This window comes from Dendropsophus ebraccatus, chromosome 1 (assembly GCF_027789765.1).
Source record: "Dendropsophus ebraccatus isolate aDenEbr1 chromosome 1, aDenEbr1.pat, whole genome shotgun sequence".
Classification (NCBI taxonomy): Eukaryota; Metazoa; Chordata; class Amphibia; order Anura; family Hylidae; genus Dendropsophus; species Dendropsophus ebraccatus.
The window spans coordinates 228,992,215-229,007,659 of NC_091454.1; the positions used below are offsets into that span (position 1 = coordinate 228,992,215).

General features: G+C 55.5%; 1 protein-coding gene across 2 annotated transcripts; it reads left to right on the forward strand.

Moving 5' to 3' along the window:
* Nucleotides 1-332: 332 nt before the first annotated feature.
* Nucleotides 333-14,354, forward strand: RNF167 (ring finger protein 167). 2 transcript variants are annotated; one of them, XM_069947249.1, is made up of 10 exons: nucleotides 333-627; nucleotides 3,691-3,789; nucleotides 7,599-7,685; nucleotides 7,899-8,021; nucleotides 9,763-9,850; nucleotides 10,324-10,414; nucleotides 10,482-10,590; nucleotides 11,402-11,495; nucleotides 12,145-12,225; nucleotides 13,843-14,354. In XM_069947249.1, the coding sequence occupies exons 2-10, from the start codon at nucleotides 3,700-3,702 to the stop codon at nucleotides 14,103-14,105; spliced, it is 1,026 nt and encodes a 341-aa protein (XP_069803350.1). In that variant the 5' UTR covers nucleotides 333-627; nucleotides 3,691-3,699; the 3' UTR covers nucleotides 14,106-14,354. The 2 variants fall into 2 exon arrangements, with proteins under 2 accessions (XP_069803350.1, XP_069803435.1); XM_069947334.1 differs by having other exon boundaries at nucleotides 334-627; nucleotides 10,485-10,590.
* Nucleotides 14,355-15,445: the final 1,091 nt, after the last annotated feature.

Genomic DNA, 15,445 nt, shown 5'->3' on the forward strand with positions numbered 1-15,445 from the left:
CCCCCCCCTGCAGAAACCCCCCCCCACCACTGCCTGCAGAAACCCCCCCCCCCCCTCCACCACTGCCTGCAGAAACCCCCCCCCCCTCCACCACTGCCTGCAGAAACCCCCCCCCCCTCCACCACTGCCTGCAGAAACGTCCCCCCCCTCCACCACCGCCTGCAGAACCCCCCCTCCACCACCGCCTGCAGAACCCCCCCTCCACCACTGCCTGCAGAAACCTCCCCCCCTCCACTACTGCCTGCAGAAACCTCCCAGCAGAGTACGGCGCTGTACACACAGCGGGATCGGACAGGGCTCAGGATCTGGGAGGAGGTGAAGCGCCGGATGTGAAGAGAAGACGGGGAGGAGACCGGAAACCAACGGCCGAGGAGGCATCCACAACATACACAGCGCTGTACTCTATATACACAACATACACAGCGCTGTACTCTATATACACAACATACACAGCGCTGTACTCTATATACACAACATACACGGATCTATACACAGTATACACAGCGCTGTACTCTATATACACAGTATACACAGCGCTGTACTCTATATACACAGTATACACAGCGCTGTACTCTTCTGCCGCCCCCGGAGCTGAGGATGTGACTCCTGGACGCTGCGACACACAAGGTGAGATACAGTGTATACATCAATGTATCTAATCCCGGAGCCATTCATACTAATACTCATCTGTGTATATTACCCCTCTGTATACTGTCTCTCTGCCCTATTACCCCTCTGTATACCATCTCTCTGCCCTATTACCCCTCTGTATACCGTCTCTCTGCCCTATTACCCCTCTATATACCACCCTCTGCCCTATTACCCCTCTGTATACTGTCTCTCTGCCCTATTACCCCTCTGTATACCGTCTCTCTGCCCTATTACCCCTCTATATACCGTCTCTCTGCCCTATTACCCCTCTATATACCGTCTCTCTGCCCTATTACCCCTCTATATACCGTCTCTCTGCCCTATTACCTCTCTGTATACCGTCTCTCTGCCCTATTACCCCTTTATATACCGTCTCTCTGCCCTATTACCCCTCTATATACCGTCTCTCTGCCCTATTACCTCTCTGTATACCGTCTCTCTGCCCTATTACCCCTTTATATACCGTCTCTCTGCCCTATTACCCCTCTATATACCGTCTCTCTGCCCTATTACCCCTCTATATACCACCCTCTGCCCTATTACCCCTCTATATACCACCCTCTGCCCTATTACCCCTCTATATACCACCCTCTGCCCTATTACCCCTCTATATACTGTCTCTCTGCCCTATTACCCCTCTATATACTGTCTCTCTGCCCTATTACCCCTCTATATACTGTCTCTCTGCCCTATTACCCCTCTATATACTGTCTCTCTGCCCTATTACCCCTCTATATACTGTCTCTCTGCCCTATTACCCCTCTATATACTGTCTCTCTGCCCTATTACCCCTCTATATACTGTCTCTCTGCCCTATTACCCCTCTATATACCGTCTCTCTGCCCTATTACCCCTCTATATACCACCGTCTGCCCTATTACCCCTCTATATACCACCGTCTGCCCTATTACCCCTCTATATACCGTCTCTCTGCCCTATTACCCCTCTATATACTGTCTCTCTGCCCTATTATCCCTCTGTATACCGTCTCTCTGCCTTCTTACCGTCTTAGACCCCCCTACTTATTACCCCCTCCTGGTATTAGATCCCCCCTTATTCCCCCCTCCTGGTATTAGATTCCCCTCCCCCTTATCCCCCCCTCCTGGTATTAGATCCCCCCCTTATTCCCCCCTCCTGGTATTAGATTCCCCTCCCCCTTATTCCCCCCTCTTGGTATTAGATTCCCCTCCCCCCTTATTCCCCCCTCCTAGTATTAGAACCCCCCTTCTTACCCCTCCTGGTATTAGATCCCCCTTATTCCCCCCTCATGGTATTAGACCCCCCCCCTCTTATCACCCCCCTTATTACCCCTTCCTGGTATTAGATTCCCCTCCCCCCTTATTCCCCCCTCCTGGTATTAGATCCCCCCCCCTCCTGGTATTAGATCCCCCCTTTTCCCCCCTCCTGGTATTAGACCCCGCCCCTCTTATTACCCCTTCCTGGTATTAGATCCCCACTTATTACCCCTTCCTGGTATTAGTTTCCCCCCCCCCCCCCCCCTCTTATTAGCACCTCCTGGTAAAAGAACCCCTCCCCCCCTTATTCCCCCCTCCCAGTATTAGATCCCCCTTATTACCACATCCTGGTATTAGATCCCCCTTATTACCCCCTCCCGGTGTTAGATCCCCTCTATTACCCCCTCCTGGTATTAGATCCCCCTTATTACCCCCTCCTGGTATTAGATCCCCCTTATTACCCCCTCCTGGTATTAGATCCCCCTTATTACCCCCTCCTGGTATTAGATCCCCCTTATTACCCCCTCCTGGTATTAGATCCCCCTTATTACCCCCTCCCGGTATTAGATCCCCCTTATTACCCCCTCCTGGTATTAGATCCCCCTTATTACCCCCTCCTGGTATTAGATCCCCCTTATTACCCCCTCCTGGTATTAGATCCCCCTTATTACCCCCTCCTGGTATTAGATCCCCCTTATTACCCCCTCCTGGTATTAGATCCCCCTTATTACCCCCTCCTGGTATTAGATCCCCCTTATTCCCCCCTCCTGGTATTAGATTCCCCTCCCCCTTATTCCCCCCTCTTGGTATTAGATTCCCCTCCCCCCTTATTCCCCCCTCCTAGTATTAGAACCCCCCTTCTTACCCCTCCTGGTATTAGATCCCCCTTATTCCCCCCTCATTGTATTACCCCCCCCCCCCTCTTATCACCCCCCTTATTACCCCTTCCTGGTATTAGATTCCCCCCCCCTCTTATTACCCCTTCCTGGTATTAGATTCCCCTCCCCCCTTATTCCCCCCTCCCAGTATTAGATCCCCCTTATTACCACATCCTGGTATTAGATCCCCCTTATTACCCCCTCCCGGTGTTAGATCCCCTCTATTACCCCCTCCTGGTATTAGATCCCCCTTATTACCCCCTCCTGGTATTAGATCCCCCTTATTACCCCCTCCTGGTATTAGATCCCCCTTATTACCCCCTCCTGGTATTAGATCCCCCTTATTACCCCCTCCTGGTATTAGATCCCCCTTATTACCCCCTCCTGGTATTAGATCCCCCTTATTACCCCCTCCTGGTATTAGATTCCCCATATATATTACCCCCTCCTGGTATAAGACCCCCCCCCCCCCTCCAGGTATTAAATTCCCCCCTTATTACCACCTCCTGGTATTAGATACCCCCTCCAGGTATAAGACCCCCCCCCTCTTTATTACCCCCTCCAGGTATTAGATACCCCCTCCAGGTATAAGACCCCCCCCCTTTATTACCCCCTCCAGGTATTAGATACCCCCTCCAGGTATAAGACCCCCCCCCTTTATTACCCCCTCCAGGTATTAGATACCCCCTCCAGGTATAAGACCCCCCCCCCTTTATTACCCCCTCCAGGTATTAGATACCCCCTCCAGGTATAAGACCCCCCCTTTATTACCACCTCCTGGTATTAGATACCCCCTCCAGGTATAAGACCCCCCCCCCTTTATTACCCCCTCCAGGTATTAAATCTTCCTCTTATTACCCCTCCTGGTATTAGATCCAGTCTGTATTGTACAGAGCTGATGTCCCTCTCGCCCCTCTGTGTTATAGGGAGACAATATGGCGGTGTGGCCCCCCCATCGTCTCCTCCTTGGCTCCTTCCTGTTACTCCTCTGCTGGTCCCGAGTCTCGGAGTGCCGGATTTATGCGGTAAGATGATAATATATTGTGGATTTATGTATTTGGGGGGGGGGGGGGTGTCCTGGTGCAGCGGCTCCTCCTATATCCATGGCCAAAAGTTCTTAGAATGACACAAATCTTCTATTTTCCCATGATCCTCTGCCCTCTGGTTTTTATGTGTGTTTGTCAGATGTTTTTATCACATACAGAAATATAGTTGCAATCATATTAGGAGTAACAAAAGCTTATACTGACAGTTAGGGCGGGTTCACACTACGGAATTCTCGCGGACAATGTCCACGGAATTCCGTCAGCTGTCCGCCCGCACGGGCACGCGCTTTTCCGCCGGCTCCATAGACACCATTCTATGGGCCGGCGTATTCCGTGATCCGCTAAAAGAAGTGACATGACACTTCTTTCAGCGTATAGCGGAATACGCCGGCCCATAGAATGGTGTCTATGGGGCCGGCGGAAAGGCGTCCAGATGTGCGGGCGGACAGCTGACGGAATTCCGCGGACATTGTCCGCGAGAATTCCGTAGTGTGAACCCGCCCTTAGAATGAGTTACTGCAGCAGGTCTATAATATTTGCAGTGTTGTGGCTTCTTCTTCAGGACCTCTGCAATTCTCCCCGGCTGCTCTCATACAACTTCTGGACCAAATCCTGACTGATAGCCGTCCATTCTTGCACAATCAGCTCTTGCATTTTGTCAGAATTTGTTGCTTTTTGTTTGTCCACCCGTCTCTTGATGATTGACCACAAGTTCTCAATGGGATTAAGATCTGGGGAGTTTCCAGGCCATGGATCCAAAATCTCTATGTTTTGTTCCCTGAGCCATTTAGTTATCACATTTGCTTTATGGCAAGGGCCTCCATCATGCTGGAAAAGGCTTTGTCGATGGCCAAACTGCTCTTGGACGGTTGGGAGAAGTTGCTCTTGGAGGACGTTCTGGTCCCATTCTTTATTCATGACTGTGTTTTTAGGCTGTGAGACTGTGAGAGAGCTGATTCCCTTGGCTGAGAAGCGACCCCACACATGAATGGTTTCAGGATGCCGGTTACAGTTGGCATGAGACAAGACTGGTGGTAGCGCTCACCTCGTCTTCTCCCAATAAGCAGTTTTCTAGATGTCCCAAACAAGCGGAAAGGGGATTCATCAGAGACAATGACTTTCCCCCAGTCCTCAGCAGTCCGCTCCCTGGACCTTTCCCCCAGTCCTCAGCAGTCTACTCCCTGGACCTTTCCCCCAGTCCTCAGCAGTCCCCTCCCTGGACCTTTCCCCCAGTCCTCAGCAGTCCCCTCCCTGGACCTTTCCCCCAGTCCTCAGCAGTGCACTCCCTGGACCTTTCCCCCAGTCCTCAGCAGTCCCCTCCCTGGACCTTTCCCCCAGTCCTCAGCAGGCCGCTCCCTGGACCTTTCCCCCAGTCCTCAGCAGGCCGCTCCCTGGACCTTTTGCAGAATATCAGTCTGTCCCTGATGTTTCTCTGGAGAGAAGCGGCTTCTTTGCTGCCCTCCATGAGACCAGGCCTTGCTCCAAGAGTCTCCGCAGTCTCACAGTGCAGATGCCCTCACACCTGCCTGCTGCCATTCCTGACCAAGCTCTGCACTGCTGGTAGCCCCATCCCGCAGCTGACCACACTTTTAAGAGACGGTCCTGGTGCTTGCTGGTCTTTCTTGGGCGCCATGGAGCTTTTTTGGCAACAATGGAACCTCGCTCCTTGAAGTTCCTGATGATGCGATAGATTGCTGACTGAGGTGCAATCTTTCTAGATGCGATATTCTTCCCTGTTAGGCCATTTTTGTGCAGTGCAATGATGACTGCACGTGTTTCTTTAGAGATAACCATGGTAACAGAAGAGAAACAATGATGCCAAGCACCAGCCTCCTTTTAAAGTGTCCAGTGGTGTCGTTCTTACTTAATCATGACAGATTGATCTCCAACCCTGAAATGTGTTTTGGGGATAAAGTTCATTTTCTAGGCACATATTGACTCTGTAAGTAATTGCTGTTATGCTGATCCTTCTTTAGAACATTCTGGAGTATATGCAAATTGTCATTTTATAAACTGAAGCAGTAGACTTTGTAAAAATTAATATTTGTATCATTCTCAAAACTTTTGGCCATGACTGTAGTATCATCCAGTCACTGTGCCCACCACTCAGCTACATGGGGGTCTGCACTGCCCACCCCCTCCCCCACCAGTAGTCTGTACAGGGCATCAGAAAACAGTACAAAGTGGTTCCTTAAAAGTATCTGCCTCTATTGCCACCAAGACTGCAGGACCCCCGCCCGTCTCACACTGCTGGGTGCTGTATATGATATATAGTGAATAGTCACTGCAGCACAGAGTATTTCAGCCATGTCTGGGACACATTGCCTGGCAGTTACCTAGGCCAAGTATTTATTACTCTGAGGTGCTGGACTTTGTAGCGGTCGTTGGACTTTGTAGCGCTTTTCATCAGGTGATCTACTATTGTGTTATAGCATCCCCAGCGGGGGGCAAGTATGTTATCAGGTTATTACCGCCCTGTATCTCTGGGGTCAGGCACAATGACTGGTATACAGGTGGGGTCACACAATGACGGGTATACAGGTGGGGTGGGATACAGTATCAGGTTATTACCGCCCTGTATCTCTGGGGTCAGGCACTATGACTGGTATACAGGTGGGGTCAGGCACAATGACGGGTATACAGGTGGGGTGGGATACAGTATCAGGTTATTACTGCCCTGTATCTCTGGGGTCAGGCACTACGACTGGTATACAGGTGGGGTCAGGCACAATGACGGGTATACAGGTGGGGTGGGATACAGTATCAGGTTATTACAGCCCTGTATCTCTGGGGTCAGGCACTATGACTGGTATACAGGTGGGGTCAGGCACTACGACTGGTATACAGGTGGGGTGGGATACAGTATCAGGTTATTACAGCCCTGTATCTCTGGGGTCAGGCACTATGACTGGTACACAGGTGGGGTCAGGCACAATGACTGGTATACAGGTGGGGTCAGGCACAATGACTGGTATACAGGTGGGGGGTATATTATCAGGTTATTAACGCCCTGTATCTCTGGGGTCAGGCACTATGACTGGTATACAGGTGGGGTCAGGCACTATGACTGGTATACAGGTGGGGTCAGGCACAATGACTGGTATATAGGTGGGGTCAGGCACAATGACTGGTATACAGGTGGGGTCAGGCACTATGACTGGTATACAGGTGGGGTCAGGCACAATGACTGGTATATAGGTGGGGTCAGGCACAATGACTGGTATACAGGTGGGGTCAGGCACTATGACTGGTATACAGGTGGGGTCAGGCACAATGACTGGTATATAGGTGGGGCGGGATACAGTATCAGGTTATTACAGCCCTGTATCTCTGGGGTCAGGCGCAATGACTGGTATACAGGTGGGGTCAGGCACTATGACTGGTATACAGGTGGGGGGTATATTATCAGGTTATTAACGCCCTGTATCTCTGGGGTCAGGCACTATGACTGGTATACAGGTGGGGTGGGATACAGTATCAGGTTATTACCGCCCTGTATCTCTGGGGTCAGGCACAATGACTGGTATACAGGTGGGGTCAGGCACTATGACTGGTATACAGGTGGGGTCAGGCACAATGACTGGTATACAGGTGGGGTCAGGCACTACGACTGGTATACAGGTGGGGTCAGGCACTACGACTGGTATACAGGTGGGGTCAGGCACTACGACTGGTATACAGGTGGGGTCAGGCACTACGACTGGTATACAGGTGGGGTCAGGCACAATGACTGGTATACAGGTGGGGGGTATATTATCATGTTATTACAGCTGTGTGTCTTCTCGCAGTACTCGGATAAGAACAGGACGGAGCTGGAGGACTTCGGGGATCTCCCTGCACAGTTTGGTTCTCCGCTGCCCTTGGATGGGCTGAGGGTATGTGCGGCGCTGTACACTGCTCTCTTGGTGTTTGGTTCATTGACTTTACTCAACCAATCACAGCTCAGCTTTCATTTCTCACATTGCTTTGGTAAAATGAAAGCTGATCTGTGATTGGTTGCTGTGGGCAACAGAGGGATTCTTACTATAAAATGGCGGCCATAAATCTTGGTGAATTATTTCTGAGAAGAATGTTCATCTCTTTATCAGGGTTATATCATCCATGCCCAACCGGAGACTGCCTGTGCGCCCATCGCCCCTCCACCCCTGAGGGACAATGCCACCATCTTTATCGCCCTCATACGCAGATTTGAGTGCAACTTTGACATTAAGGTGAGCCCGTCCCCTGCAAGTGATACAGAAAGGAGCTATCAGCCCGCCCCCTGCAGAGTGATACAGATAGGAGGAGCTATGAGCCCGCCCCCTGCAGGGTGATACAGATAGGAGGAGCTATGACCCCGCCCCCTGCAGGGTGATACAGATAGGAGCTATGACCCCACCCCCTGCAGGGTGATACAGATATGAGGAGCTATGACCCCGCCCCCTGCAGGGTGATACAGATAGGAGGAGCTATGACCCCACCCCCTGCAGGGAGATACAGATAGGAGCTATGACCCCGCCCCCTGCAGGGTGATACAGATAGGAGGAACTATGACCCCGCCCCCTGCAGGGTGATACAGATTTGAGGAGCTTTGAGCCCGCCCACTGCAGGGTGATACAGATAGGAGGAGCTATGAGCCCGCCCACTGCAGGGTGATACAGATAGGAGGAGCTATGAGCCCGCCCCCTTCAGGGTGATACAGATTTGAGGAGCTATGAGCCCGCCCCCTTCAGGGTGATACAGATAGGAGGAGCTATGACCCCGCCCCCTGCAGGGTGATACAGATAGGAGGATCTATGAGCCCGCCCCCTGCAGGGTGATACAGATAGAAGGAGCTATGACCCCGCCCACTGCAGGGTGATACAGATAGGAGGAGCTATGAGCCCGTCCCCTGCAAGTGATACAGAAAGGAGCTATGACCCCGCCCCCTGCAGAGTGATACAGATAGGAGGAGCTATGACCCCGCCCCCTGCAGGGTGATACAGATAGGAGGAGCTTTGAGCCTGCCCATTGCAGGGTGATACAGATAGGAGGAGCTATGAGCCCGCCCCCTGCAGGGAGATACAGATAGGAGCTATGAGCCCGCCCCCTGCAGGGTGATACAGATAGGAGGAGCTATGACCCCGCCCCCTGCAGGGTGATACAGATAGGAGGAGCTATGAGCCCGCCCCCTGCAGGGAGATACAGATAGGAGCTATGAGCCCGCCCCCTGCAGGGTGATACAGATAGGAGGAGCTATGAGCCCGTCCCCTGCAAGTGATACAGAAAGGAGCTATGACCCCGCCCCCTGCAGAGTGATACAGATAGGAGGAGCTATGACCCCGCCCCCTGCAGGGTGATACAGATAGGAGCTTTGAGCCCGCCCACTGCAGGGTGATACAGATAGGAGGAGCTATGAGCCCACCCCCTTCAGGGTAATACAGATTTGAGGAGCTTTGAGCCCGCCCACTGCAGGGTGATACAGATAGGAGGAGCTATGAGCCCGCCCACTGCAGGGTGATACCGATAGGAGGAGCTATGAGCCCGCCCCCTTCAGGGTGATACAGATTTGAGGAGCTATGAGCCCGCCCCCTGCAGGGTGATACAGATAGGAGGAGCTATGAGCCCGCCCCCTGCAGGGTGATACAGATAGGAGGAGCTATGAGCCCGCTCCCTGCAGGGTGATACAGATAGGAGGAGCTATGAGCCCGCTCCCTGCAGGGTGATACAGATAGGAGGAGCTATGAGCCTGCCCACTGCAGGGTGATACAGATAGGAGGAGCTATGAGCCTGCCCACTGCAGGGTGATACAGATAGGAGGAGCTATGAGCCTGCCCACTGCAGGGTGATACAGATAGGAGGAGCTATGAGCCCGCCCCCTGCAGGGTGATACAGATAGGAGGAGCCATGAGCCCGCCCCCTGCAGGGTGATACAGATAGGAGGAGCTATGAGCCCACCCCCTCCAGGGTAGTAATGTTTTTCTTCCCCTCCAGGTCCTCCATGCTCAGCAGTCAGGATATGATGCTGCTATAGTATATAATGTTGATTCTGATGCATTGTTGAATATGGCGTGGAATGATGGTGAGTAAAAACTTTTATGCTCCCCCTCTGCTCCGTCTCCCTGCTCCTCCTCTGCTCCGTCTCCCTGCTCCTCCTCTGCTCCGTCTCCCTGCTCCCCCTCTGCTCCGTCTCCCTGCTCCTCCTCTGCTCCGTCTCCCGCCTCCCCCTCTGCTCCGTCTCCCGCCTCCCCCTCTGCTCCGTCTCCCGCCTCCCCTCTGCTCCGTCTCCCGCCTCCCCCTCTGCTCCGTCTCCCGCCTCCCCCTCTGCTCCGTCTCCCGCCTCCCCCTCTGCTCCGTCTCCCGCCTCCCCCTCTGCTCCGTCGCCCGCCTCCCCCTCTGCTCCGTCGCCCGCCTCCCCCTCTGCTCCGTCGCCCGCCTCCCCCTCTGCTCCGTCGCCCGCCTCCCCCTCTGCTCCGTCGCCCGCCTCCCCCTCTGCTCCGTCGCCCGCCTCCCCCTCTGCTCCGGCTCCTTACTTCTCTGTCTCCTCCCCCGCAGAGCACATCCGCAATGAGATCATCATTCCCGCAGTGTTTACAGGAGCGAGCTCTGGGAGGAATCTGTCAGAGAAGTTCACCTATTATAATGAGTAAGTGTTAGAGTCCGGGGTGGGGTCTTCCCCTCTCACCCTCCAGGCTAACGCTTGTCTCTCTCAGCAGCGCTCACGTCTTTCTGCTCCCGGATTATCCCTTTAATCTTGGTTATTATTTCATCCCATTCATCATTGTCGTGGTGATCGTCATCATCGTCATGTGCACAGTCATGGTGAGTACCGGTGCCGGGTACTGCATGTAATAGTCTGTGTGTATCCAATGGTCCTGTCTGTGTGTCCAGTGTCGGATAGTCTGGTCCTGTCTGTGTCCTCGGTGTCGGATAGTCTGGTCCTGTCTGTGTGTCCAGTGTCGGATAGTCTGGTCCTCTCTGTGTCCTCTGTGTCGGATAGTCTGGTCCTGTCTGTGTGTCCAGTGTCGGATAGTCTGGTCCTGTCTGTGTGTCCTGTGTCGGATAGTCTGGTCCTGTCTGTGTGTCCAGTGTCGGATAGTCTGGTCCTGTCTGTGTGTCCTGTGTCGGATAGTCTGGTCCTGTCTGTGTCCTCGGTGTCGGATAGTCTGGTCCTGTCTGTGTGTCCAGTGTCGGATAGTCTGGTCCTGTCTGTGTCCTCTGTGTCGGATAGTCTGGTCCTGTCTGTGTGTCCAGTGTCGGATAGTCTGGTCCTGTCTGTGTCTTTGGTGTTGGATAGTCTGGTCCTGTCTGTGTGTCCTGTGTCGGATAGTCTGGTCCTGTCTGTGTCCTGTGTCGGATAGTCTGGTCCTGTCTGTGTGTCCTGTGTCGGATAGTCTGGTCCTGTCTGTGTGTCCTGTGTCGGATAGTCTGGTCCTGTCTGTGTGTCCTGTGTCGGATAGTCTGGTCCTGTCTGTGTGTCCTGTGTCGGATAGTCTGGTCCTGTCTGTGTGTCCTGTGTCGGATAGTCTGGTCCTGTCTGTGTGTCCGGTGTTGGGTGATGTAGTTGCTGACACTTGTAGTTCAGCACAGACTCCTGTGTGGGGTGTAACGCTGCTCCCCCCTCTCCTCACAGATCATTCGCTGCGTGCAGCACAGGAAGAAGCTGCGGAAGAATCGTCTGACTAAGGATCAGCTGAAGAAAATCCCCGTCCACAAGTTCAAGAAGGGTGAGTAAAAATAGGGTGTCGCTGACTACCGGGGGTGGGGTCACCAGGTAAATGCCCCCCTATACATGGCGGAGGGATGTTATAGACTACTGGGGGGGGGGGGGGGGTCACTGGGTATATGCCCCCCTATACATGGCGGAGGGATGTTATAGACTACTGGAGGGGGGTCACTGGGTATACGCCCCCCTATACATGGCGGAGGGATGTTATAGAATACTGGGGGGGGGGGGGGGGGTCACTGGGTATACGCCCCCCTATACATGGCGGAGGGATGTTATAGACTACTGGGGGGGGTCACTGGGTATACGCCCCCCTATACATGGCGGAGGGATGTTATAGACTACTGGGGGGGGGGGGCACCGGGTATACACACACTATATATGATGGAGGGAGGGGGTGTCGCTGACTCCCGGGAGGGGTCACTGGTGTCCCACCCTAATAAGGGCGGCATCTCAGGAGGTAATTTCTCCATGTTTTCTGTGTGTCATGTGGGCTGCAGTGATCAGAGCCGACCAGAAGATGGCGCTCACTGCACAGCCTGGAATTGTGTAGAATTGTGGGCGCCTGATACAGGAGTCATGTGATCGGGGTGATGTCATTATACTGTGCAGAAGTTATATAACACTAAATACCCTTTATATACGGCCAGGTGACGAGTACGACGTGTGCGCCATCTGTCTGGAGGAGTACGAGGAGGGCGACAAACTGCGCGTTCTGCCCTGTTCTCACGGTGAGTATTATAGGAAACCCGCAGTATTGTGGGAGGTGTAGGGATCACTGTCCTCCTGCTGCACTGCATTGTGGGAGGTGTAGGGAGCACTGTCCTCCTGCTGCACTGCATTGTGGGAGGTGTAGGGAGCACTGTCCTCCTGCTGCACTGCATTGTGGGAGATGTAGGGAGCACTGTCCCCCTGCTGCACTGCATTGTGGAAGATGTAGGGAGCACTGTCCTCCTGCTGCACTGCATTGTGGGAGATGTAGGGAGCACTGTCCTCCTGCTGCACTGCATTATGGAAGATGTAGTGAGCACTGTCCTCCTGCTGCACTGCATTGTGGGTGACGTGCGGTGTAGGGAGCACTGTCCTCCTGCTGCACTGCATTGTGGGTGACGTGCGGTGTAGGGAGCACTGTCCTCCTGCTGCACTGCATTGTGGGTGACGTGCGGTGTAGGGAGCACTGTCCTCCTGCTGCACTGCATTGTGGGAGGTGTAGGGAGCACTGTCCCCCTGCTGCACTGCATTGTGGGAGGTGTAGGGAGCACTGTCCTCCTGCTGCACTGCATTGTGGGAGGTGTAGGGAGCACTGTCCTCCTGCTGCACTGCATTGTGGGAGGTGTAGGGAGCACTGTCCTCCTGCTGCACTGCATTGTGGGAGGTGTAGGGAGCACTGTCCTCCTGCTGCACTGCATTGTGGGTGACGTGCGGTGTAGGGAGCACTGTCCTCCTGCTGCACTGCATTGTGGGAGACGTGGGGTGCACACAGCGTTATATTGATGACTCCACAGCCACCAGAATACAGCACAGCTTCTCAGTTTTTTTGTGAGGAAGGGGAGGAGGCTCACACTGATGTTGGGGGGCTATGGCGGGGGTCCCTGGGCTCACACTGATGTTGGGGGTCTATGGCGGGGGTCCCTGATCTCACACTGATGTTGGGGGGCTATGGCGGGAGTCCCTGGGCTGACACTAATGTTGGGGGGCTATGGCGGGGGTCCCTGGGCTCACACTGATGTTGGGGGGCTATGGCGGGGGTCTCTGGGCTCACACTGATGTTGGGGGGGCTATGGCGGGGGTCCCTGGGCTCACACTGATGTTTGGGGGCTATGGCGGGGATCCCTGGGCTCACACTGATGTTGGGGGGGCTATGGCGGGGGTCCCTGTGCTGACACTAATGTTGGGGGGCTATGGCGGGGGTCTCTGGGCTCACACTGATTTTGGGGGGGCTATGGCGGGGGTTCCTGGGCTCACACTGATGTTGGGGGGCTATGGTGGGGATCCCTGAGCTGACACTGATGTTGGGGGGCTATGGCGGGGGTCTCTGGGCTCACACTGATGTTGGGGGGGCTATGGTGGGGATCCCTGAGCTGACACTGATGTTGGGGGGCTATGGCGGGGGTCTCTGGGCTCACACTGATGTTGGGGGGGCTATGGTGGGGGTCCCTGAGCTGACACTGATGTTGGGGGGCTATGGCGGGGGTCCCTGATCTCACACTGATGTTGGGGGTCTATGGCGGGGATCCCTGGGCTCACACTGATGTTGGGGGGCTATGGCGGGGGTCCCTGGGCTGACACTAATGTTGGGGGGCTATGGCGGGGGTCCTCTCCTCACGCTCTCCTCTCTCTCCTTGCAGCCTATCACTGTGGCTGTATTGACCCCTGGCTGACTAAGACTAAGAGGAGTTGCCCGATCTGTAAGCACCGCGTCCTGCGCACCCAGGAAGACTCGGACTCGGAAGATGGAGGACAGGAGGCGGCGGCGGACAGTGAGCGCGGCGGGGAGGAGAGTGATAATGAGCGCACGCCCCTCCTCCGACCTTCTCCCACCTTTGGCAGTATGGAGGAATCCCCTCCCCCGGCGACACAGGAGACAACAACCACTGCGGTCCTGGTGTGAGGTCATGTGACCAGTACCCATAATCCACTGCTCTGACTGACACACTACCCCTCCCCCGTAATATTCTGTGTGATGATGATGATAATGGTGGTGGTCTTCCTCGCTCCTGTCGCAATGTGATTCGGTTTCTTTCCATCAGCCTTTGCTGGCGGCCATCTTTTGTAATGATAATGAAAGAATGAGGTGCTTCCCCCTCCCCTCCCCCAGCACAATGCGGCCCCACCCCCGCACTGTGGACTGCCACCCCCCCCCTTCGTGCCCCCCTTCCCCCACGATGTGCCCCCACACTAAAGACCCCCCCCTCCCTCGCAGTGCGGATTCCCCCCCTGCTCTCCTCCCCCGCACTGCAGACCCACCCCCGCACTGCGCCCCTCCCCTGCACCCCTTCCCTGCACTGCGGACCCCCTCTCCTGCACTGCGGACCCCCTCTCTCCTCCCCCTGCACTGCAGACCCCTCCTCCCTCGCAGTGCAGACCCTTCTCCCCTGCAGACCCTCCCCCGCACTGCGCCCCTCCCCTGCACTGCGGACCCCCTCTCCTGCACTGCAGACCCCCTCTCTCCTCCCCCTGCACTGCAGACCCCTCCTCCCTCGCAGTGCAGACCCTTCTCCCCTGCAGACCCCCTCTCCTCCCCCGCACTACGGACCTCCCCTCTTCTCCCCCGCACTGCAGACCCACCCTCGCACTGCGCCCCTCCCCTGCACTGCGGACCCCCTCTCCTGCACTGCGGACCCCTTCTCCCCTGCAGACCCCCTCTCCTCCCCCGCACTACGGACCTCCCCTCTTCTCCCCCGCACTGCGCCCCTCCCCTGCACTGCGGACCCCCTCTCCTGCACTGCGGACCCCCTCTCTCCTCCCCCTGCACTGCAGACCCCTCCTCCCTCGCAGTGCAGACCCTTCTCCCCTGCAGACCCCCTCTCCTCCCCCGCACTACGGACCTCCCCTCTTCTCCCCCGCACTGCAGACCCACCCCCGCACTGCGCCCCTCCCCTGCACTGCGGACCCTCTTTCTCCTCCCCCTGCACTGCAGACCCCTCCTCCCTCGCAGTGCAGACCCTTCTCCCCTGCGAAACCTACCCTCTCCTGCTCCTGCACTGCGGACCTCCCCCCCTCTCCTCCCCCGCACTGCAGACCCTTCTGCCCTGCGGACCTCCCCTCTCCTCCCCCGCACTGCGGACCTCCCCTCTCCTCCCCCGCACTGCGGACTTCCCCCTCTCCTCCCCCGCACTGCGGACTTCCCCCTCTCCTCCCCCGCACTGCGGACCTCCCTCTCTCCTCCCCCGCACTGCAGACCCTTCTCCCCTGCAAACCTCCTCCCCTGCACTGTGGACCCCTCCTCTC